This window comes from Schistocerca serialis, chromosome 3 (assembly GCF_023864345.2).
Source record: "Schistocerca serialis cubense isolate TAMUIC-IGC-003099 chromosome 3, iqSchSeri2.2, whole genome shotgun sequence".
Lineage (NCBI taxonomy): Eukaryota > Metazoa > Arthropoda > Insecta > Orthoptera > Acrididae > Schistocerca > Schistocerca serialis.
In genome coordinates this window covers 525,222,578-525,249,292 of record NC_064640.1, presented here as the reverse complement: position 1 = coordinate 525,249,292, position 26,715 = coordinate 525,222,578, and the positions used below count along the sequence as shown (strand labels likewise).

Sequence of the window (26,715 nt, the reverse complement as noted above, 5' to 3'; positions counted from 1 at the left end):
TTGCTTCGGAATCGTCCGAATACACCAACTTCTGAATTTGTCCCATCTTATATGGCTTTCAAAAGCCACTTTAAAGGTACTAACGAAACAACTGACTATGGTTAAAATACAAGTGTAAAACAGAGTGTGCGCAGAGGGATACATCGTTTGAAGTTTACAGTTAATGGAATTTGTTCTGCTCTACAGGACAGGGCGTACAGAGGTTGGACAAAAATATGGAGATACCACGCGAAATGCATTCTTGAACATAAATGCGGACACTAACCTAGTCTGTAGCTTACACTGTTGTAAGAGTGCTTTTATTATTCCGAACACACATTAAATCCTACTACGTCTCTAAACATAGGAAGTTCTAAAGTATCAGCAGAATCATACACTTTTCATTTTCACTACAGCTTTCCGGTGTCTTCCAAATGCAAGCGCTACAAAAATCGCTCAACTTTTCATACAACATTTTCAATTTCGTCTATCATTTCGACATGATATATATTCCAGAATGGACCCCACTAGCATTTTATAAACTATATTTCTTACAAGTAAAAAACATTGCTTCGGAATCGTCCGAATACCCCAACCTCTGAATTTGTTCCATCTTATATGGCTTTCAAAAGCCCCTTTAAAGGTACTAACGAAACAACTGACTATGGTTAAAATACAAGTGTAAAATAGAGTGTGCACAGAGGGATACATCGTTTGAAGTTTACAGTTAATGGAATTTGTTCTGCTCTACAGGACAGGGCGTACAGAGGTTGGACAAAAATATGGAGATGCCACGCGAAATGCATTCTTGAACATAAATGCGGACACTAACCTAGTCTGTAGCTTACACTGTTGTAATTGGCCACGAACGGCATCTGCAGGATGTCCTCGGTATGTTGCACGTGTCACTCGTGGTCAGAACAGTGTTCAGTGTAGTTGTGAGTGCATTATGTCGGGGCTAAATGACTTAAAAAGTGGGCAAATTGTTGGCGCTCGTATGTTGGGTGCTTCCATAATCAAGGCAGCCGAAGTTTTGGGCCATCGTGTCGAAGATTTATACCGCATACAGGGAAAGAGGAAAACGTTCGTTCACTAAGTCGCAACTTGGAAGTAAGTGTGCGTTAAGTGTTCGTGTCGGAGAGTGATTGAAGATAATTGTGACGAAATATAAGACGACGACAGCTGCAAAAGTCACTGCAGATCTGAATGTCGCACTCGCGGACTCCGTCAGCATGTAAACAACACGAAGACATAGACTTGCAGGGCGAAATACAATTCCAAAACTACTAATCAGTGATTCAAATGTTCGTGACAGAGAAACAAGGTGCCAAAGCCAGAAAACGTGCGCTATAGAGCAATCTAACAACGTCAGTTTGTCCGCTGAGTCTTGTTACACACTCTTTCCAACTTCTGGCAAAGTGAAACATAGCGGGGGATAGGTGATGGCTCTGAGCACTATGGGACTTAACATCTGAGGTCGTCAGTCCCCTATAACTTAGAACTACTTAAACCTAACTAACCTAAGGACATCACACACATCCATACCCGAGACAGGATTCGAACCTGCGATTGTAGCAGTCGCGCTGTTCCGGACTGAAGTGCCTAGAACCGCTCGGCCATAGGGGCCGGCGGATAGGTGATGATTTGGGCAGCTACCATATATCCTGGTATTCCATGGGCTCTATGTTGCTCACCAAGACCGCATTACTACTAAGGATTATGTTACCATTTTGGTTGATCAGATCCGTCCGAAGGTACAATGTTTGTTGCCCAATTGCGATGCTGTATTACAAGACGGCAGGGTCCTGGTTGACACTGCTTGCATCGTCCAGGACTGGCTTTGTGAATACGAGATAGAAATGCTGTTTCTTCCATGGCACCAGATCTCAGTATTATTGAGACTTTGTGGTCTGCTTTATAGGGAAGGATATGTGATCGCTGACCACCTCCAACCCTGTTACTTGAACTTGTCGCTATTTTGCAGGAATAATTGCATAAGATTCCCTCCCATCCTTCTGTCAGCCTCCTGTATATACTAGGATGCGAGACAGGATTCGCATTGGTTGAACCACCGTTTGATCAGATATAGCGGTCTGTTTTGGTGTGATGTACATGAAGTTTACGTTTCAACTAGTTTTCCACCTCTGTATTTGACATAAAATTCACCAACAGTTAAAACATAAAAACATGACAGTATGCGCGACATATCTTGCCTTACACTAAACAGCCTTCCTGACACTTGGACAGACGCGCATCGACTGAAACTAACACCAGATTCACAATGAATACACTCATCAGATGGAGACGTCGTAAAGAAAGATACCGCCAGTAAGGAAAAACACAAGGCGATTTCTTCTTAGTTAGGGACCACACATATAATGTACTTGTTAAATGAAATCATTGCCGCCTCTCGACTGTAAGTTTTTATTACTTATTTATTTATTTTATTAACGTGGTTTCGGCTATAGAAACATTTTCAAGTGCAAGGTGGTGACAAAATGCCATTCAGAAATTTCTGTTACTGGCTTTTTTTCATCCTTCCTTGAAACTGGCTTTACAGCCTGAAACGCGATAGTGAAATAAATTAGAAATAAGAAAGGTCAAATGACGGTAATGATATCATTTAAAAAACCACAACAGATGTTTGCAGTTTAAAAGTTTAAATAGTTTTGTTGCGTCTTTCCCATACGTGTGTTTTCGTTGTCATTAAGTATCTTGGGGAAGACAATAAAATTTTCTAACCATTTTTCTGCATAAGACTCTATACTGTGGCCATAGTGTCTTAGGAACTAGCAGTACTTAATTTCTAACTGTCTGCTTTTGGTTTCTCAGTTACTTTCAATAACTTTATTAACCGCGTGGATCGCAATGATAAAATATCAGTGATACAATAGAAAGAAGAAGGAAAGAATATTTACAGCCTGTCGACATCAAGGTCATTAGAGACGGAACACAAGCTCGGATTGTCCGTTTCCTTTCAAAGAAACCACCCCAGCATTCACCTGGAGCGATTTACGGATATCATGGGAAATCTAAATCCGGATGGCCTGACACGGATTTAAACTATCGTCCTCCGGAATATGAGTTCAGACTGTTAACCGCTGCACCGTGCGACTGCTACGGTCGCAGGTTCGAATCCTGCCTTGGGCATGGATGTGTGTGATGTCCATAGGTTAGTTAGGTTTAAGTAGTTCTAAGTTCTAGGGGACTGATGACCACAGCAGTTGAGTCCCATAGTGCTCAGAGCCATTTGAACCATTTGTTAACCGCTGCTTCACCTCTCCTGGTAATACGGCCTAGACAGTTAATAAAATTACTGGAAAACTTAACAGTCAGAAAAGCTGACAACGGCAAGGGGTTAGGTCTGCTGACCAAAGGCCCCTCCACACCCACATCCAGTGGCGCTTATGGGCTGAGAATGACACGGCGGTCGGTACCGTTGCGCCCTCATGGCCCGTTCGGACGGAGTTAGTTAACAATTAATCATTACTGTCTCCAACAGAAATTATGACATTGGTTGTGAAGCTTAATTGGAAAAAACTGACAACTGAGACGAGTTTATTTCTGAACAGAATATTGGCACCGCATTGTAATAAAAATGTATGCATCGTAGGTAAGTCGAAAGTCTCCTTATAAAAGCCCAAAGAAAGTATGTGCCTACAATGTGCAAAATGAGTAAGACTGGAACACCTACATTGGAAACGTTCAGTGTCACGTTGCTGCATTTAAAAGCGGAAAAATCCCGGATGCAAGATACTCATTACTCAAAGCAACTTGTCGGCTACAACGGGAACAGCTTAACATACAAAGGGTATCTGAAAGCGTATTTGGAGACGTAATTTAGCGGACTGATCAATAAGCAGCCATAACACGTTAGTGGTGGGTTTCTCCAGGCACAGTGAGCGGTGCTGTGGCCAGGTTCCTGTTCCTGCAAACTGCAAGCTTCCGTGCGCTCAGTAGCGGTCTACATGAGATACTCTAAACTAAGCTGCGCTATCGTGCTGTAGCATATTCCGTCCCTCTCATGCCCTCACTGGATGAACACGTGGAGAACTCATCACTCTCTCCACTACTTCTTTTTGAAGTGGCTCCTCTGGCATTCTCAAGAGGTTGAATGGTTCTTGTTCCAATCCCCACATCGATGGAAAATTCTTGACTGTACTGAGATCGAATCTGGGAAAAATTAAAAAAGCTATTTCCGTCATTCACATTTTTAGTAACATCCAGGACGCGTCTCAAAGGTTTTAGCCTTAATCGTCAGGTGAAAAATGAGTTTACATGTACATTTTTGCGTTCTGTCACCAGTCATCTGCTTTGCAATGTACTTTGATATTGTTCCAGTAACATCACATACGTAGATTTTTCTATGTGTGGATAACACCCTGTTGTCTGCAGGTTACAGAAACAGTTTCAGAATAAAACGCAAAGACGACGATTGGTTACAGCAAGTGAAAATACACACGTAAACCCTTTTTTCGATTGAAGATGAGGGTCAAAACTGTAGAAAGGCGTCGTTGATGCTAATAAAAATGTGAATGAAGCAGATAAATTTTTAAATTTGTTTTGTACTGTATCATGTCAGTTACAGATGTCCTTAAAATATTTACCGTTCTTTACTTTCAAGCGACTTTCTGACAGATACGATATATTGTTTTTGGACGGTTTCTCCAGATAGAACTGTACGATCTGCACGCATTTTTAATAACGAGACTTTCAGACATCTTCAAACGACTGCTGGTGAATGATGGGCTGTTCCACTGATAGTATCTGTTTCTCGTAATCATAATTAGGATCAGCAACACGTCATACGACAAGTTGTTTGCACAACTAGACAGTAGCTAAGGCTACAAAGAAGATCCTAGAAGATCTGTTCTGAGTGTTCAGGCGCTACCGGAACAAGCTTGAAACATTCTTACTATAGATGGTAGATTCGGCTATTTTAGTAGCAAGTACACACGAATGTTCTGGGGAACATGGCACCTCCAAGATTCGTAGGATATTTAATGATCATTTTAGTTAGCGAAAAAGTCTGCCGCTGGGTCTTTAATTGGAAGGTTCACTACGTGCTTTACATGGGTGGAAATAATACAGAGTGGTTGCAAAAAGAAAGCATTAATGCTGTAGACAATGCTAATACGCGGATGTAACTGAAAATATTTTTGATAGTAATATAACTTTAGATACATTCCTTAAGCCTTCTTCCCAACCCTATACTGTACAAGGTGGAAACTAGGCTACCTCTGATGTAAAGTGAGAAATTTACAGTTCAGATGGGAAATGTCTTCAATTCAGACTTTTTCTGTGCTTCTCAGAGCCACCCGGAGTACATCACAGATTACTGAAAACGCAAAAAGTTATTTTAGTATTGCCAAGAATACATTGTGCAGGTCTCGCGTGCTATAACTTCCGGCCAGTAACTGCGAAAATATCTCCATCCACGGAACTAACTTTCCACTTGAAGTCGCGGCACAGCTGCTTACAGAGGGCACGGGAGCTACTAAACAGGCTGACATTCTAATCAGCCGGCCAGAAATAACATCTTCTTCGCCAAATTTCATTGCTGAGCAGCTGTGTCTGGCGACGAGCAGGTAAAAACCAAAGAGCGTCGTAAAGTTTGAGAGTAAAGTTCCGTAACGTGAGTTGGCGCTCCGGTTCCTCCGCTACGGTAGTCAAGGGTAGCCACAATCCTTGCCTAAACTACATCCTGAAGCATTTATTTGCCAATTAACTTGTGTACGGGAACCGTGCCAACCTCAGCTGGCGCCAGACGCAACTCGTTCCCCACTGCCTTCGCCCAGTAGGTTAGCTGACCAACACATTTCGAAATTTTCTCCTTTCTCAGGCTGTTACTATAACGGTGACTTTATTTACATGGAGCACGCGGCAGTTCTCTGGACAATGAGCCTTCTTGATGTGCCTATAACCGCGCCTTTCACCCATGTAAAACAAGTTGCCTCGAAACATTCCTGAATCTACGATCTTCATTTAGTTATGTGTTGTGTGGAGGAGAGTTTCAACGCTACTATCAGTAAGTTTTATATCTAGTTTACGTCTAACGAATTCTTGTCGAAGTAGAAATATATTTATCAGTTTTTATAGCGAACTCTAGCGTTGTTGCTTACGAATTATTTTGTAGGTTCGGCTACACGAAGAAAACATTATTGCAAATTGGAAATCGTAGTGAGAGAAAATAGTTCTTGTGACATAATGTTGGAAACAATTAACCAACACACGTTCTGTACAGCTCTTATTGTCGACACGACACAATAAAAGCAGATATCAGAACGGCACTGTACTTTTAGTGATATAGCAGCAAAAGATCTTGGAGGTACAAGGGACACACAAACTGGTATCAACGTCCGTCCACACATGCTTCAAATATTCTGCCTGAAAAGGATTCAGAATGCCCCAAAGCTCAGACGTTTGTCCGGTAACATTCACTTTTTACTAAATATCGTCTTTTAATGAATTGTATGGCTATAGTTCAAAAAGCAGCCAAAATACTGATACTACGAGGGATCTACTAGACGTCAATTTCTTAACAGTCATTACCAACATTGTATATTACATTACGATTTTGCCAGCCTACCAGTTCTCATTATTAAGCCTCTGATGCAAGTGTCAACAGTCATGATAAAATTACAGAACAGCTAGTGCATAATGCATAATGCTACTTAAACAAAACTGAATAAATTGGTAAATTTCGCAGGATGTATAAGATGTAGCCTCTGCTTTCAGTGTGAATTACTCGTAATTTGCCGGTCGGAGTGGCCGAGCGGTTCTAGGCGCTTCAGTCTGGAACCACGCCACCGCTACGGTCGCAGGTTCGATTCCTGCCTCGGACATGGATGTGTTCAATATGGTTCAAATGGCTCTGAGCACTATGCGACTTAGCCCGCATCTCGTGGTCGTGCGGTAGCGTTCTCGCTTCCCACGCCCGGGTTCCCGGGTTCGATTCCCGGCGGGGTCAGGGATTTTCTCTGCCTCGTGATGGCTGGGTGTTGTGTGCTGTCCTTAGGTTAGTTAGGTTTAAGTAGTTCTAAGTTCTAGGGGACTGATGACCATAGCTGTTAAGTCCCATAGTGCTCAGAGCCATTTGAACCAACTATGCGACTTAACTTCTGAGATCATCAGTCGCCTAGAACTTAGAACTAATTAAACCTAACTAACCTAAGGACATCACACACATCCATGCCCGAGACAGGATTCGAACCTGCGACCGTAGCGGTCGCTCGGTTCCAGACTCTAGCGCCTAGAACCGCATGGCCACTCCGGCCGGCCATGGATGTGTGTGATGTCCTTAGGTTAGTTAGGTTTAAGTAGTTCTAAGTTCTAGGGGACTGATGACCTTAGCCGCTAAGTCCCATAGTGCTCAGAGCCATTTGAACCATTTGTTAACCGCTGCTTCACCTCTCCTGGTAATTTTTTTAACTCGTGATTTACTGTGCTGCACAATGCACTGCAGTGCCTGTGGCCTTATTGTGAAGTGAAATTTTGTTCTTATGAAACTTACTTTGCTCTCGAGGGAAGGGATGTAGGGAAGTACGCTCCAGAAAAGCTATGAAGAGTTATTCACGTTAACCGTTACACAATGTAAACCTACTTCCCAATTGCGCATCAGTACGATCATGACGCACATCTGCATGTACGGACCAAAACTATTTCCTACATCATCTGTCTCAAAATCAAGGGAACTAATGAGAGACGCAGAGGGACAGAAAAATCTTGTGTACTATAATAAAAGACAAATATTTGTAAGAAATGTTTGTTCTATGGAAACGACTACAATTATTATCTTTCTTTAATAATTTTTGTTTTTATTGGTATATAAACACTAAAGTTAATTTTATTTCCACAAATAATTATGTTTATACTTTAGAATACAAATGTGACTCTGTGTGGAAATAATTATTATGAATATTTGGGAATGGAAGAATGCACTATTCGCGTATAGTGAATACAGTAACATCCTTAACTGCGAATTATAGATAAAATGAAATATTTGTCCCCCTTGGAAGCCTTATAAAATAATAACAAGTCAAACAAGGCGAAAGAGATACTTCCGGCGTCACAGTAGCATCCAGTGACGTGGGCTTGCACACTGTTTACTTCCAGGTACTGGTGTGTATTCTTATTGCTTTATCTGTGTCATTATCACGAGGCGCAGAATATCTGTATGAATGTTACGGTCGAGCAAGTAGCGAGCGCTAGTAAGGAAGCAGCATTGCCTCTGGCTCTTAATGAGTTTGCAGTGAAGGCTTAGCGCGAGAGTGTTGAGAATAGGAATCGAACTATGTTTCTCCGAAAAGGTGCCCGGTTGGTTAGCTACATTGCGTCATCTATTCCTGAATCTGGAAGGAATCATCGTACATATTCAGGCGACAGAATGGCTATAACTTCATTTTTTTCCGTGTGACACATTCCAGTCGTTCAGATACGAAATTTCACTTTCGAACTTCGCTAAAAAATAGCGCCTTCATTCTGCTCCGGTCAATTTTTATTCTTCAGATAAGTTGGTAGGATGCATTTCACTAGCACGCTACCGTCCTGGGGATAAAATATGTGCATATGTCACCATATTATATCGGGTGTTCGAAAATTCTCGTTACAACTTCTAGGACTAGTGGAGGGGACTGAGTGCATAACGTATTGAATTGGAACCCACGTCCGGAAACGTAACGTCTCCGTTCTACGAAGGTTTCATTTAAGATGTGTTACGGGTACACGTTTTCTGAAGGTAAGAGAAAGGTTTCAGAGTTACTTGTCCTGGTATGCAGCAGAGCAGACAGGATGACGTGTGTTACGTCATACGGTTACCTGATGTTGCAATGCGTCAGTTCCGTTCCGTACTTACAGTATGCTGATTTCTTTTTTGTTTTGTAATAACATGTAATGTTTAAGTGTCAATACAAACAAATGTTCTTAAGTGATGAACGGATGTTTCGTTATGTTTCCGTTAGAACTGTTATCTAATAGCTGCACTACATCACGCCTAATTCAAGTTTAGATGCAGAAGTGGATGATTTAAACGTCTGAATTGAAACTGTCGTAGAACGGAAACCGTACGTCTCTGGACATGGGTTTTCAATTCAAAATATTTTATACTCACTCCCCTCAACAAGTCATAGAAGTTTGTAACGGGAATTTCCGAACATTTCTTGTACCTGCACTATTCAAGTTTTTTAGCGAAGATCTATGTGGCTGTACTTTTTTCATGTTTGTCTGGTTAAATAACTTGTACTTCCCCACTGTACAATGTTACAGATTATCAGATCCATGTAACTGAATTTAAAATAATATCAGGAACTCAATAGAAAGTAGTCCGCATTTTTCAACTCACACATCACGTTTCTTTCAGTGAGATCAGTGAGCGGCAAACACAGGGAAAAAATTAAATTTAAATGATGAAATAGGATCCGCAGAAACCTTTTGGATGTCAGTATGCTGCCGAAACGCCTCATGCCAATAACTATATGTATCACAAAGGACTACAGCACAAAATATGCTTTAGCGGCATCAGCTAATTACACGCTTGCGTTTGCAAGGCACCGCCTGTTACCAAACTACTGTACAAAATAAACAGATCCATTCCAGTTCCCCAATAAGACCAGCAGGAAAACTGAATTGGCTGATGAGATACAAATTCCCTAAAATTATGACCTAGTTAGTAGTCTCGTCTTCTAGCACACGTGCGAGAATAATTCAATGCATAAATTGTCCTGGAAACCTCAGACGCTCGTCGCTACCGGACTTGTTCTGATCGTGAATAACGACAAGTATCTGAGATACTGGACAAGAACATACGTATTGCTACTAGGTGCATAAGACTGAGGCTACGTTGCAACTTGCGCGATCATTAATATTAAGAGCAATAAAAAAACGCCGAAAGACGCGGATGCGCGTCCGCTAATTGCGTTAGCGCGTGCGATCAGTGTACGGGAACAAACAAACGAGCCAGATAAAAAGAATATTAGCAGCTGCTTTAGAAAGTTGATAAAGTCTACTGTTTGTGACGTGATTCTATTTTGCGGGAGCTGCCGGGTATTAAATTGGAGCGGCGCGTCGCCCTGATTTAAGTTTGGCGCAGCGCGCGTCCGGAGCAGCGTGTGGTAGCGCGTTATTAGCGGCCAGTCGTGCCGGCGTGCGCGGCGTAACCTTATATTTAAGGTTTCGCATGAACGCGCAGTTTATCACTGTTAATGAATATTCTCGTAGGAAAGGCCGCTTCGCTGACAGAAACAAATTTGGGCAGTCCAAGCTGCAGTTGCCCGCCCGCCAGATGGACACAGCGGATGTGGCTACCAGGATCCTGTGTCCTGTGGTACTCAAGTAAGGAATTCACATAACTGTGCGGGAAAATATGTTCTTTTCATTACACTACTTTCACTGTAAATTACCTTTGTTTGTTGGACGGTATACACACACACCTAAAGACCCGTGACGTACCTATGTGTGAAGTGGCATCTCGTTCAGTAATTACCAGATTTAACGTCATAATCTACATATATTATAAATTAAGGGGCTCTAGACAGGTAGGAAATCTCTACCTTAACCAATGTAATATTTATTTCTCAGAAAACATTGGGAATAAAATTTGAAAAATGTGCCTTATAGGCTACACATTTATAACTACTTTAACAGAGGGATTTCAGAAGTTTAAAGATAATCCTTATTATTGTAAAAAGTAGTCATACAAATAAAAAACTGTCTACACTTTTCTTTGTACTCGTATGTATGGCTCTAACTTCTGTGAGATTTACAACACAAGAAAACCCCCGTGTTAAAATAATCATAATACTCCAAAGCGTATTCCCTGTAAGTGCCAACATATTGTAGCAAACAGGAGCAGAGAAAAAGTGTAGTTTATCCTTAAAAAATAAAATTTACGGGAAACAACTATTAAAGTGGTCTCTGCACATCTGCTCTATATGATCGGCAGTCTACTGCCTCTTCCATCTCATCTTCCAATTTCCTTTTTCCTGTTCATCTGCGCTGTCTTCATTTTGTTCCGCGGTCTCCAAAAGCTCCCTCTGACTGCCCAAATCTTTCTTTACCAAAATTTACCTTTTGTTTCACTGCTAAACAACCAGTAGTTTGTATCAGTTTTTTTCAGACTTCACACCTTGCAGCATTTCCCTCAATGAACGTTACTACTGCATCGAGGACACAAAAATTCAGTTTACTAATTGACACAAACACTGTCTTGAGAATTACGATCCAGATTATGCTGTTGATGGACTTAGGAGTCTGGGTGTGGCGGTGAAGAGATTTTTTCAATAGCCTGTCATCTGACAAATCTTTGAAAGTTTCTTTCAAGACCCCCACTATGGCAAAAGACGTACCTGGTTTGTGAACAAATTTTTCAACATTTTGCTGTGCTCTGTTGTATTTGTACTAGAAATTCCTTCCTGGAGGGCACAGGCGATGAACAGGTGTATCGTCTGTTGAAGAGAGGTGAAACAAAACTGCCAATATAACTGTTCTCATATCTTCTACACTACTAACATTTTACCTGATGACTATGCTACAATAATTTTTGATTTTATACTGAAAAATTCTGTGAGTCTGTTCCTATCATTTTATCGTCTCCCATCTTCCAGTTTCTTACCCTTGTTTGCAGCTTTCAGTCATTGCATTCTCGTGTCAGTTCGCTTTTGTATATGATCTTTGCACTCCAATTTAGTGATAGTTACATTTTCTGTATATGGTTTCTCTTCCTCAACTGATCTGAAAACTTTTGAGTCTCCATCTCCTAAATAATTGCCCTCGGAGGCGGGTGATTCAAAAAATCAAATTCCGGTCTGAAAACTGACAAACGTTCGTCGTCACGTCAGCACAGTGGTTTGTTTAAACGAATTCATAAACAAGAAATAAGGCAGTAATGTATATGTATTTTATATCATTTCAGAGGAGAAATTCCGTAGATTAAAGTCAATAAAAAGAACAAGAATTGAAAAACTCAAGACTTCAACCTGTCTGGAGCTACTTGAAGTCCCGCGACGCCTTTTTGTGGCTGTATTTGTAGGGTAACGTCAGGAACTACTGTAGCAATGGTTCACTAGCAGTCTGATTCACGAGGAATGTTTGAGTGTATAGTTTACTACCACTACGCCATACAAGTCGTCTTACAAGGGAAACTTCCCATCGCACCCAACTAAGATTTATTTCTAAAATGGCCCAGTGGATAGCCCGCCAAAAACTGAACACAGATCCAGGATGAAAACGGGCAGAAGATGTATTGAACTGTGAAAAAAGAAGCAAAATAGAAACAGTGAACGGTCCAGCTTACGATGTGTAACATAGAGCGTGTTGCCACAACCACGGTGTAGTGGTTGTGTGGTCACGGTGTTGGACTGCAGAGCGGGAGATCCACGCTCAGGTCTCCCTCGTGCCCCTTTTCTTCGTAAATTTATGAACTGTGCGTCCGGCCATTGACCTGTCTGTTCTCCTTCTGCCTTCTTGGAAATTGTCATAGTATACACTGGTTAATGTGAGTCACATAATAAGAACATATTACTGTCACAAGTAAATGTGATGAATAGTGAGAGCAGGCGGGACGCCGCATAGACCCTTCACAGAAATGAAAACAGCAAGTAAACGGGTGTGAACTATGATACAACAAGTGAATTTAAGAATCAAAATTCCAAAACTAAACGCAAGAGTCATAATGTGTGGCACTTCTGTAGAACAAATAGGAGGTTTGTACGTCTGGAGGTCCCTTCGTTGTACCTTGTTACTGGAAACGAACGTTACATCACGACACAGACAAAAATTTGAATACAGCGAACAGACACGTTAATGACCGGACGGACAGTTCTTAATTTTATGAAGACAAAAATATGGGGCACGAGAGAAATCTGGACACGGATATCCCACATCGCAGTCCAACACCGCGACGACATAACAACGACGCCGTGGTTGTTGCAGTTCGCTCTATGTCGCACATCTTAACGCCTGGACCGTTCACTGTTTCCATTTTGTTTCTTTTTTCACTGTTCAGAACACATTCTTCCTGTTTTAATGCTTGATCTGTGTTCGGATTTGGACGAGCTATCCACTGGGCCATCTTACAACCAAATCTAAGGGGGATGCGATGGGGAGTTCCCCATGCAAAGCCGGGGCAGATCGCTCGTGATACACAAAAATAAAACAAGCGTAATGGAATGTTGTCAAATTAAATCAAGTGTTGCTGAGGGATGTATATTAGTAAATGAGACACTAAAAATGGCAAATGAGTTTTACTACTGGGGCAGAAACATAGTTAATGATGGCGAAAGTTGAGAGGACATGAAATGCAGATTCGCTATAGCAGGAAAGGGATGTTTTAAAAAAAGAGGAATCTGTTAACATCCAATATCAGCTGAAGCGTTAAGAAATCATTTACGATGGTATGTGTCTGGAACGTAGCCTTGTATGGAAGTGAAACGTGAACGATAAGCAGTCCATACAAGAAGAGAATGGAAGCTTTAGAAATGTGGTACTATAGAAGAACGTTGAAGATTAGATGTGTATCTCGAATAACAAATGAGGAGGTACTGCAACGAATTAAGGAGAAAAACAAAATTATGGCACAATCTGACTAAAAGATGACATCCTCAGGTATCAAGGGCTTTGGTAGTGGAAGGGACTGTACGGGGTACAGTTGTAGAGGGAGACCTAGGCATCGATACAATAATATGTTAACATACGATATTTTCTGAAAATATTTGTTTGGGGTGTACTCTTACATGGAAGTGAGACACGTATGATGAACACTGCAGACAAAAAAGGTGATAGAAGATTTTGAAAAGTATTGCTTTAGAGGAATATTTAATATTAGATGAGTAGACCGGGCCGGCCGCGGTGGTCTCGCGGTTCTAAGCGCGCAGTCCGGAACCGCGCGACTGCTACGGTCGCAGGTTCGAATCCTGCCTCGGGCATGGATGTGTGTGATGTCCTTAGGTTAGTTAGGTTTAATTAGTTCTAAGTTCTAGGGGACTGATGACCACAGCTGTTAAGTCCCATAGTGCTCAGAGCCATTTGAACCATTTTGAGTAGACCGGGTAACTGATAAACTACTGAACTGAGTTAGAGAGAAGAGAGCTTTTGCTTCCATGTGACAAAAAAGAAGGTTTTTTTTTTTTTTTTTTTTTTTTTTTTTTTTTTTTTTTTTTTTTTTTTTTTTGCGGAAGGGAGACCGAAGCGTGAATACAGTAAGCAGGATCAAATACATGAAGTTAGCAGTAGTTATACAGAGACCAAGAGACTTACACAGAAGAGATCAGCATTAAGAGCTGCATTACACACAGTTCTCAAATTAAGGATCGCAACAACAATGAAGGACTTGTTAAATCCAAAACATCATCACCGTTTTCAGGATTCTGTTTATTACCGGCTAATCTGTACTGTGCTGAGAAATGATAGTTAAGGAAAAAATTCGACGCGTTGCGCCGTTTCCGAGTAAATTAGCATTTAGGTTAGCCAATCAGGCGGTTGCGCGTGCAAATTCAAGCGCCCCGATGGTGTCGCTAAACGTGTTCTTCGTTTGGTTTCCTAAAATTGAACAAGAGGGTGATACAAAAATTGGGATTGGGACGGTAGTGAGGATCGAACCCGAGCCAAAGGCTGAGTCTCATGCGCTATCATCTACGCTATGGGGACATGACACTAATTTGTATCCGACGGGCCGCTTGAATTTGAGCACGCAACCGCCTGATTGGCTAACTTCAGTATTAATTGAGTCGGAAACGGCGCAACGTACTGAATTTTTTCCTTAACAATTATTTCTTATCGCAACATACCCAGCAACACATTAACAAGCTTTTCAAAGTGTTTCCGACTACCCTGTATATAAGTATCCGTTGATGATCGGCTTGTGCCCAATACTACTCCGGTAGCTTTCTTCAGTATCATAATAACGTGACATATTTTCTAGTGACATTTTATATGCGAAGATAATAACACCTCGAATCTTATGGTGACCACAGGCCGAATCTAGCTATTCGGGAGGTTGCGCAATATAATTGTTGCCTTGGATATGGATTATTATAAAGTGCTATAAGAATGACCACGTTCTCTTATTCAAACTTTGTGTCTTCGACTTATATTAAAAGCAAGCAATTACTATATTAACTAGGATGTTTCAGCTATTTATAAGTACATTAATATGAGACAAATTTTGAGGTCCTATCACGTGCCCCAAAACAATGCGCTGTAGGAGACGCTTCTTCGTGTTAAGTCTCGAAATTGAATGCCCCTAAACCCTATACAGGGTGATTTTTCTGAATGGGAACAAACAGCAGGAAACGGTCCTTACAGTATAATAAGCTGAAAACGTGATCTGGGTGTATATCCAGAAATAAATTAGAAGGGAGGTACACCCACCTGTAGGTGGGAATAAAAGATTGTGACAATAAAGGTTTCAGTGATTGAAAGCACACATGAAAACACACTAGGCACGTGGGTATGTTCTGTCTGCATAAGTGTTTTAGTGGTATGGTTGCAGCGAACCATCAGCACAGGTTCTCTCTCAATGTGTGGTCATCGAAGATGGTATCGAGATGTCTCCGCGCGGAAATGCGGAAGAGAACCGGAGCTCTACCATGTAGTAGCCACTTTACCCTTCCTAAAACCAAAGGCACGTCTTCCAGCATGGAAGACAAGTTCAACCACAGGTAGTGGAAGGCTCACTCCCCCAACGACGCGGTCACACATTGAGGCTGAATCGATGCTGATGGTTCGCTGCCTCCATACCATTAAAGCACTATCAAAGACAGAAAATTTGCACTTGGCTGCGTGAACTTTCAATCACTGAAACCTACACTGTCAGCGATCTTTTATCTTCACCTTCAAGTGGGTGAAATTACCATGGAACGCTTTTCTCGCCTTATATCCATATGACCTTTTGGCTTCTTATCAACTCAGGAATCGTTTCCTGATGTGTGTCCCCATTTAGCTATATCACCCTGTATAGTCAGAATCCAGCATCTCTGTATCGTCAAGCAGCACGTCGTTTGCCGAACACCGTTGCGGAGAGATCCTACGTGAAGAGGTGGTGAGGGTACTCACTTCTTATCGATGTGCATGAACTTCATGTCCATGGCGTGGATGGAGGTGAAGACGTTGGTGGCACCCTGGACGACGCACTCGCGCGTCTCGGGCATGGCGACTGGCGTACACGTGGCCAGGAAGACGGGCTCGTTGCGAGAGCACAGCGGCAGGAACGACAGGTAGTGCCCCTGCACCAGCACCACCTGGAACACCACGACATTGGCTTCATACGCTGCTGGTCATCAAATCTGCTACACCGGTAAGTGTAGCAAACAACGAAATGTTACTCATAGTGAGTGAAAAACACAGTCCTAAAAACACATGACGAAACTAGTAGATGATTTGAGGATTTAGGCCTAGAGGGTGCGAACTTAAGTACACAGAGCTGTCAACTCTGGCAGCAGCAATGGTTCTAATCCAACTGAGTATCGAGTCGAACTGAGCCTACATGACAGAAAAGTAAGTCATTCTGTGCTGTTTCAGTTCTCTGCCGGAGTTCATCAGCCGTAGTGGCTGACGATTACTGGTGAACCCTACTCGCGGCAACGCATGATCAAATTTTTCAGTGGGTGGGAGGTCTCGAGAACGTGCTAGTCAGAGCAACATTCAATTACTCTCTGTATCCAAGTAGATTAGGACAGGAAGGGCAACATACGGTCTTGCATTATCTCGTTGAAAGATGACGCCATAATGACTCCGAAAATAGAAAAGACAGCAGTCTTAACACGTCATAAATGTGACGGCTACGTCCTAATTGCCAGCTTCGACAACCAGATTTGATCTTTTTGTGTACCCAATGGCAAACCATGCCAGGTGCCGAGCCCGTATGAAGATGACTAATGTACAGGGAGCAATCAAAATGTCTCTGTTGGAGAGCGTTGCTGCAGTGTATATGCGACGCAGAGCGACTCCGTAGCAGGTATATAAGCACCGACATGCAGGCAAGGGATCAGTGCGGAAATCGTGGCTTTCCGACGTGCTTGTTGTAAATGCGGAAACGTGAATTGTTGCGACGTCATTATCAAATGCAGCCAAACAGGACAGATGTGCAGTTATGCTTTTCTTGGCTGCCGAAAGACAAACATCGGTAGACAACCATCAGATAATGAAGACTGTGTATGGGGCAGTGGTCTGTCGAAAACTGTTCTGGGATGGTGTGCCAAGTTCAGTGCTGCTCACGATTCGACACATGACACAGATCGATCTGGGAGGCCAGCCTCATCTATTACGTACCGACTCTTGTGGGAGACACTCTAGCAACAGTCCTATAATCCGCATCTCTTCCCATGCGATTATCACGTCTTCGGTCGCTTGGGAAAAACCTCGAAGGGTCAACGATTCCCATCTAACTAGTATGTGCACCAGGCAGTGACGGACTCCTTCACACAGCAGGTCATGGTATTTTATCAAACGGGTATCTTCGGTCTGGTGCGTTGGTAGGATGGTTGCCTCAATGCTCACGGTGATTTTGCCTGAGTCGCATAGCGATTCTGGCCTGCACGGAGTTCGAACGGAAACTTTTTGATTGTCCATTATAATCTCACAACGTTCGTTCTACTCGGAGCCTTCACAACCTAATAAGACCATCTCGATTCTGTATGCAGAACGAATAATTGTCTGAAAAGATGACCTGGCACCACCTACGTGTTCAATGCTGTCGTTTCACTGGCGCGCCTCTCTGCTGTCGCGTCAAGGGAAACCGCGACAGTGCCCGCCCTGCAAAAAGTACAAACTGCTCCTTACGTTGTCATACTCTCCGTGCGGATGCTTCTTGTGCTGCAAACAAGCCCATTTCCTATCTCAAGGTATGAGGCGTAGCTCTACGATCCCGCATGGTCGAGCGAACTGTGTGTTCGCCCTTCTTGGCGGTAGTCACAAGGGACTGTTGAGATCCTGCACATTGTTGATAATAGCCCTCCTGATATTATCTATTCCATAGTGGCATGTAAATCGCGGGATCCCGGCCAGTGCGAACAGCGACATCGTGGAACGATGAATCGCAGTCTCGGAAGGCCACGACACTGCCGCCGCTGCCAAATTCTGACATATGCTGGTAGACGTTCCTGTTCTCACACGAGACACAACACAATCTTCTCAAACCGATCAATATACAAATGCTATTGTATGAACGAGAAACCCGTTGCGCAATCTTTCCTTATATACGGAATATAGAAGGCGTTATCCTATCCACTTTGTGCTGTTGCGCCGAAATGATGACCATTTGCTCATCCAAGCATGTGTGCAGTTCACGCCAGTTAGGCGTTTTTTGCATCCTGCGTTCATGGTGTTGCAATTATATTGGCCAGCAGTGTACATCATCAATCTTCATAGTAGCGTGTAGAAACCTTCATCTACTGGCATGGGCTGCAAGAGACACCAAAAGCGGTAGGAAGTTATCGTGATCTCTCACCGCTCAGTGTCCCCCAACAAATTCCGGAGGACGGCCTGAGCTGTGTCCAAAGCGCACACATCTCCCTCTATGACTTACGAGGCAAAGTTGCTTACAAATATCTCGTACGGTTGATTCCTGAATATTGCTGGTCAGTCTGGGACCCTTATCAAGCACAATCAGTAGAACAGATAGGAAAGATGCGAAGAAAACCGTTACGTTTTGTCGCGGGGCGTTTAGTAAGCCCAAGAGCATTACACAAATGCTTGTCAACTCCAGTGGCAGAAGTTAGAGAGACGTTGTGAATTACGCAGAGGATAAATGTTAAAATTTCGAGTGCCTACGTTCCAAGGAAAGTAAATATGTATTGCTCCCACTCACATATTGTGAAATGACCACGAAGAACATATCAGATAAATTAGAAACCATACAGAGACTGATCTACAGTCGTTCCTCTCAAGCACCATTTGCGAATAGAATTGGAAAGGAAGAAATGATAGTGGTTCTAATAGTACACTCTGGCACGCATTGTAAAATGGCGTGTGGAATAAAGATGCACGTCAAACTGTTCAGATAAAATCCGGGAGCAATGAGATGGGACCATTGTCTTCCTGTACACAGAGTCCTGTTTCATCACATGCAGGCTATACATCCCCTACTCGAGAATAGCTCCACAACCTAAGCAAGAATCACCCCTTCATGTGGTTTTGGGTGTATTATTAGTCTGCAAGTAGCACGTACCAACGTGTACCGTATCTCAGCGCTCCAGATGAACATTATGAATCATTTGGAAGTCCAACAGTAGTGTTCTGTGGCCCAGTCCAATCTCCGTGCCCCACGACGCGCAGACGTATAGGAACGACGGCTTTATACCCGGAAACGAGGAGGTAGCTATTTTTAATATGTCACTGGCTGTTAATGTCCTTGAATTTTTAAGTTACTTGCTACACTGTTGCCCATATATCTTCTCTCACAGACCTCGCTAGTACACGGTAACCACCTTATTGCCAACACTTTGTTTACTGCATCATTTCAAACTGGCGGGTGCGGATTTCGTCGAATCGAGGTATTCGCGGCACGCCATTCACAAAGCGGCACATAAAAAGCACAGTGTCTTTGAAACCTTGGAGATGGAAGGTACCATGTGTAGGGCACACACGACGCTCTGCTGACCATCCTTTCGCCTGGTTGCCACGCCTGACACCAGTACAAAGTGTGACAACATTTCAGTTACCTGGCACGCTGAACTATTCTGTTAGCCTTGGCATTAGCTTCGTTTGCCCTGCAGCTCAACAATTATACGTCATGTACATCATTTAGAGCGATCTTTCTCGTCGTGCTGATCTGGTGAGAAGTGCTAAAATTACGAAATATATTTAAGTGAAACATCAACTATTTATTTATGGTTCTTCAGTTTCTCGCAGCGTATTAGCTGATCGAACAGTTCACCAGTGCAGTGCCGAGTCATTGTCGCCATCGGCAGATGGGCTGACATGGGACATGTCTGATTGCCGAAGTATTATACCTGCTGCCCACTATGAACCGGCAATACACCAATGGAATTTTCGATCACTAACCGTATATTTATTTTTGTTTTCTAAGAGGAGGAGGAGGAGATTAGTGTTTAACGTCCCGTCGACAACGAGGTCATTAGAGACGGAGCACAAGCTCGAATTAGGGAAGGATGGGGAAGGAAATCGGCCGTGCCCTTTCGAAGGAACCATCCCGGCATTTGCCTGAAGTGATCTAGGGAAATCACGGAAAACCTAAATCAGGATGGCCGGACGCGGGATTGAACCGTCGTCCTCCCGAATGCGAGTCCAGTGTGCTAACCACTGCGCCACCTCGCTCGGTGTGTTTTGTAAGAGATCGGTGTCTATGTTGCTTGATCATGGAACATGTCATTACGCTTACAGTAATAATAATAATTACTATTAATGTGCCGCCCGCTGTGACCGAGCGGTTCTAGGCGCTTCAGTCCGGAACCGCGCTGCTCTTACGGTCGCAGGTTCGAATCTTGGGTCGGGCATGGAAGCGTGTGATGCCCTTAGGTTAGTTAGGTTTAAGTAATTCTAAGTCTAGGGGACTGATGACCTGAGCCATTTGAACCATTTTTATTATTATTGTTGTTGTTGTTGTTGTTGTTATAGTGACAGCAAACGCTTGATATAACAGTTCATATCATTTTATAAAGCTTAATAATGTGCAAGAGCAAATTGACGTCTTTGCTCGAAATCATCCGGCCAAGGCAAAGAAATGCTTTATCTATAATCACTATACACCGTACACTTGTGCGTTGCACTTGCACCCCTCAGTCAGAATGTCTTCGAGTCACATTTTCTCTACGTGTCCTCGCTTGACCAAAAGACACTAGTCGATAGTCCCGCGCTTATCCAAGTTCGAAATTTCTCGTTAGATCTCTTTCTTATATCTCAATAAATCTTTCTTGCGTATGGAGACAAACTCGTATCTACTTCTTGTAACGCCTCGTCAAAGGAACATCGAGCTTCCGCCATTCTCGTTTAGTTTCTCACGCTACATGTTTACAAGACAAGGTTTAGCGTATTCATACTCACTTGTCGAGGGTTGCACTTGGTCTGCAACTAATTGATACAAATTTGGTAAACAGTTTTCCAGAACTATGATAGACATAAATTACCTGAAATGGCTAGAAAAACTGCATTTAACCATAAACAGTAAATAAAATATGGAACGCATATCTAATCGTGACCCAATATCTTAGGTCATTAATAAGTTCTGAAATTCATATTCTATTAATTTCCTTGTCTTAATATTCTTTACTTGCTCGTTCGCCAATTCACGATGCTCTAACCATGGCAACAGCGCAAAAGGGGCTCAAAGCTCCCTATAATTGCGGCACTGTAAACGATAGGCCACTGGAACTATGAAAACGTTCCGGAAACATATATGAGGACATCGGGGATACCGACACGAAGAATGCTGATTGAACTAGGCTCTCAGAGAGCCTCCTGGAGTATATCGGCGTTGTGTCCAACCTTGGAAATAACAGCCATCGTGGTATGAAACGTATGTCTCTTCGTGGCAGAAGACACTGGAGTACGTGGGGCACCATGAAGAATGCACATCCTAAATTGACGCACAAAGGCCTGAAGGTATCTCCTTACATATTCCTTCATCGATACATTAGTTCAGTGTCTGATTTCAAATGAGTTACAGATTTTAAATTTCGACCTCGCAATAACGAGAAACCTTTCGTTCTAAACGCCCGCCCATTGACACTGCCATGTAGTTGAGTGCAGCGCTATAAAGTGCGCTGTTAACGGAATTGATTACAGCTCGCCGAGTCGTTTCTCTTACCACTCGTTCCATAGAGTCTAGCAATTAATACCGTACAAGTACCTATTCAGTACCGATAGGCGGAGCATATGAGCAACGAAGAATGATTCAACGGAGACATCCAGTGCGGAACTGGCATTCACAATAAAAACACTGTTAATACCACATTTATAGCCAAATATATGGTTACGGCTAAATTTTGATGCTCGTACCGGTGACCTTTAGCAGTCTCTGGAATGTATTCGGGAAGATATTCAAACTCGACCTTTTCTCCTTCGAATCGAGTGCTCAGTGCTGCAGCTGAAGTGATACCACAAGTACTGCATTGAATCATCAATTGCCTGTTGTAAAATAAAAAGGGCTACTGTTACACTTACTGTATTTTTAACTAGATTTGCTCTTCGTGTGTCAGTTTACTTAGTTATCGTTAAGTGATTTATTTCTTGCACTGCATTTAAAATTTCGCATCGGTTTGCCAGTATCCACTAATTCTTACGTCATGTGAGTTAACTTGTGACACGAGGCCTCTGCTGATGTGATGTTAACATGTGTGTTATCGTAGCTATGTGAAAGTAAGAGCCGGCTTGAGTGGCCGAGCGGTTCTAGGCGCTACAGTGTGGAACCGCGCGACCGCTACGGTCGCCGGTTTGAATCCTGCCTCGGGCATGGATGTGTGTGATGTCCTTAGGTTAGTTAGGTTTAATTAGTTCTAAGTTCTAGGGGACTGATGACCTCAGCAGTTAAGTCCCATAGTGCTCAGAGCCATTTGATCCATTTTTTTTTTTTTAAGCAAGAAACGAAGGAAGGAACATGGCGACGTAGTCATTTGAGGTGGGACACAAACTCGAATACGAACAGGACAGAGCAGAAAACGGCTGTGTCCTTCTGAAAAGAACACTTCCGGTGTTCGACTTAGATAACTCAGTCTCAAGGCGTCGTGTGATCGTGTTACTTCCCTTGGCGTATTAAATTCATATCTGTAGCGTTTCTTTATACAGGAAGGCCCTGAGATGATACAGTGATGTGGCAAAAGTCATAGATTAGCAGTTCTCAACATGCGACTCACATGCATGTAACAGACACCAAAGAAACGGTTTTTTTTCTGTTTCCCTCACTAATGCGTTTGGATACGTCTTCGACTGTGTTTGCCACTCAAAGACGAGAAAAGAAACCTGTTGCAAAACAATGCCCCATAAATATTAAGGTAATTAGGAGATGGAACCATCATTCGGAGAGGATGATTAAGGTAGGAATAGACCGTGGCCCTCCCTTTAAGCAACCGCCTCGCATTCACTTGAAACGAATATCTCGAAATTCTAAACTGGGTTGTCAGATGGAGCTTCGGCAACATTCTTCCATAAAAGTTCAATATTTCAAACAGTGCACCACTTCACTGAATGGCATCGCGAAATACTAGAGCTCGAGCGCGGAATATTATTTATTGGGAGACACACGAAACTCTACAGTTCGAAGCTTCTTCGAAAATGCAGCGTTTTTCGAACTGGGAGTACATCCAGAATAATTCGTCACAGCATCACTTCCGCTATGTGCCCATCACGGTGTCCACTTCGTTCGCTGCAGAACTGCAGAGTATTCTGAAACCTAGAAACGTACACAATCGGTAGCCTTCATGATATCACTGAAGATGGCAACGATAACGACAGAGCTGCCCAGTGACGGGTGACAGGACCTCTAGCTGTACATAATCGATCTGCTGGATAGGGTGAGCAGCAATCAGAGGCTACTGACGACACTGTTGTGTACCGGCAAATGTCGTTGGGCGACTATAGGGAGGGACTGAGGATGACCTGGCCAAAATTTCTATTTGATACGGTTAATGACTGTTTGCTTTAAATATGGATTAAATGTGAGTTAATAGGAGAGTGTTTAACAAAAATTCCTATAATTTAGGAATATAATCTTACTATTCATCGCGTGTTGGTTGGCTGAGTCATGGCGATTATATATCCATGCTTAACATTGCGAAACGCGACGCAACAGAACGAGTAGACCACCTGCAGTGAAGGCGAGTGGTCGACTAGGTTTTATCGGGAGACCTTTGGAAAAGTGTAACGTACCTATAAAGCAGATCCGATACAGGACGCCTCTGTGACACATTCTTGTGTATTTCTCGGGTGTTTGAGATCTTCAGCAAACCGCATTAAAAGAAAACATTGGTGCAATTTAGGAGCGCGCCGCCAGACTTTTTATCGGTAGTGTCGATCAGTATAACGGTTTTACAGTAATATTTTGTAACGGGAATAGTTGGATGGAAGAGGACGATTTTTTTGCGAAAAACTACTAAGGGGCCTTTTTTAAAATTTTGTTCCTATCAGCTTCAATACGTTGTACGAAAGTCATTTTCATACAAAAAAGGCTATTATTAATTTGTAGTTTATTCTGCTGTTCCTAGTTTCGTTATAGTCAGCGGGATGATGACACTACGTCAATACTTGTCACAGCAATATAAATTATTAACAGCAGCTTTTGGTGGCACAAGGAAGTTTAGAGAAGCAGTACTTGCGACAAACTGCAGAACGATTCTACTGCTTTCACCATTCATCTCGAGTAGGATTAGCAAGGACTAACTAAAGGGGATTAGGGGTCGTTCAGAGGCTTAAGGTCCGTCATCTTTCCGTCTCTCCATTTGCGAGTCGAAATGGGAGAGGAATAACGAGCTACGCTACAAAGTTCTCTCGTTCATGTACTGTATAGTAGCTTGCGGAGTATACATTCTACTGTATAATTTCCTCAAATACTCGCCCTTCAACGACCACGCAGTTATTCTGATAAGGCTGCGCTAAACGACAATGGACTTTTAATAATTTGTATAGTTCGTACTATACTAATTTCCTGACCTCCGCCAGGCGCTAGAAGGTTACCACCGACTTTCGGTACTTTAGTTTTGCAATATGCTATTGATTCATATTTGCGTTACTTAAAAAACAAAACTGGCATTCTGATTTCCTTTTGTAACCCGTCGTAATATCATGTACAAAAACCATGTTTAGGAGAGTGCATGCGCCGTTTTGCACGTCACTGAGGTGTTCAGCAGTAAGCAAAATTGTAAGTAGGCGCCCGCTGGTCCGGGTGCAGACAGACACACGTGTAGAGAGATAGCGCGGTCTGGGCGCCTGCAACCGGTTGGCCTCAGAGCGGCCGGCTAGCAGCCAGCAGCTAGCGTGAATGAGCGCCGGCCACTCGTATAACGCGCCAAGTCACCAGTAGGCGCCGCGTGTCGCTAGCGGATGTAGCCCATTTCTCTGCGCCAGCATTTAATTCCACGGTCAATGCCGACTTCGCCGCCCGCGCGTGCCCTCGGTCGGTTCTACTGGCCGTCCAACAGCTTCTCTCTCGCTCGTACTAACACGAAACTCGTAGAAAATTCCGAGCAGAACGAAATAGAGAAACAATGAGGGAAGTCGTCACAGATGCGATGAGCAAAATAAACGCTAGAGAACAGCGTGACAGTACACCGCGGTGACAAGTCATGGGCTAGCGATATGCACACACAAGTTGGTGGAAGTATCATTTGTAGTGAGGTAATTCATATGAAAAGGTTTCCGACGTGGCTATGGCCGCACGACGGGAACTAACAGACTGAACGCGTAGTGGTAGCTATGATAGTTGGAGCCAGATGTGCGGCATATTCCATTTTAGAAATCGGTAGGGAATTCAGATTCATAGATCCACCGAGGAAGAATGTGCTGGGAATGCCAAATTTCATGGATTACCTTTCCCTATGGACAACGCAGTGGCCGACTGCTTTCACTTAACGACCTAGAGCGGCGGCATGGAGTTGTCAGCGCCGACAGACGAGCAACACTGCGTGAAATTACAGCAGAAAACAATTTGGGATGTAAAACCGTTCGACAGCTGCTGCCCAGTCTGGCATTAACACTTTCGCTGCCATGCGGCTTATGGGGCTGTTGTCGCCCCTGGCTAAAAAAGCAAACAATTTTTTTTTCTGACCACGTATTGAATAAGTTCTTATGTTGTGAAGTGCGTCCCGAATGTATGAAAGGTCTAAATGCTTCAACAGAAGTGAAACCATCTTCAAAGAGGTTGTTATTGTGAGCCGTGAGGACTACCTCACTTTCTTACAGGAGATGATAAAGAAACAGTGAAAATTATATAAAAACTCATCCAATTGGCTTATTTATTAGGTGTATGTATACAAACATAGGAACAAAAATTGTTTTTCTTACGATTTGCGTGTTTTTGAAAAATAGGAATTGCAAACAAATTCATGACATTTCTTACAGATTGTGGTTCTTATTGCTACAAGTTTCTGTGCTTCATTTCCCTGAAGGGTCTGTGCTTTAGTAGGGAAGATAATGCTGAAAATACCGACTAACAATGGAATGGAAAAGCTTTATAATGAAGGCTAGGGAGACTTAGATTAATAAGAAATCCACTAGTAGGTTTAAGATGGTACAGAGTACAGGGTACAGTGCAGGCTGTCGTGCCTCGGTTGCGACATGATGAGTACTTTATCTAACTCCGTGCTGGCCATCATTTGCTGCTTCTCAAGCTACGCATTATAGTTGGTGCAGTTTTCAGTTTGTTTTATTTATTGAATTATGTTTCTCCCTTCGCTGTTCCTGACTTCTTTGTTTAACCTGTTATAGGTATATCCGTCCATCCTTCACTGGCCAAACTTATCTGTGATTAATCTTGTGAAATATTCGTTTGAGCAGGTAACAGCCCAATATTGCGCACGTGGTAGTTGAAACCTTCTTGAATCTTTCCAGAGGACATTTCACATCATCTGTTGTCGCTGGTATGGTTTACTTTTTCAGTCAGGAATCTTAGCACTATGCTGTTTTATTGTGTCTCGCAAAAAACGATTGAAAATTGTCGTATATCGTATTTACAGATACGAAGTGACAGAAGCCAAACACATGATGCACGGTGAGTTGTCATCTAATCGCTTGGTCACAGTGGCAATGGAGGCCTGTGGTATCAAGAATTTCTCTTATTCCACTTTTCTCGTCATT

At 42.8% G+C, this 26,715-nt stretch overlaps 1 protein-coding gene across 1 annotated transcript in view; it reads right to left on the bottom strand.

Moving 5' to 3' along the window:
- LOC126470977 (neuronal PAS domain-containing protein 4) overlaps positions 1 to 26,715 on the bottom strand; it is a 1,201,991-nt gene that overhangs the window by 168,370 nt on the left and 1,006,906 nt on the right. Inside the window, exon 6 of the mRNA XM_050099023.1 lies at positions 16,027 to 16,211. Coding sequence (XP_049954980.1) covers positions 16,027 to 16,211 — 185 coding nt within the window. The remainder of the gene's footprint in view (positions 1 to 16,026; positions 16,212 to 26,715) is intronic.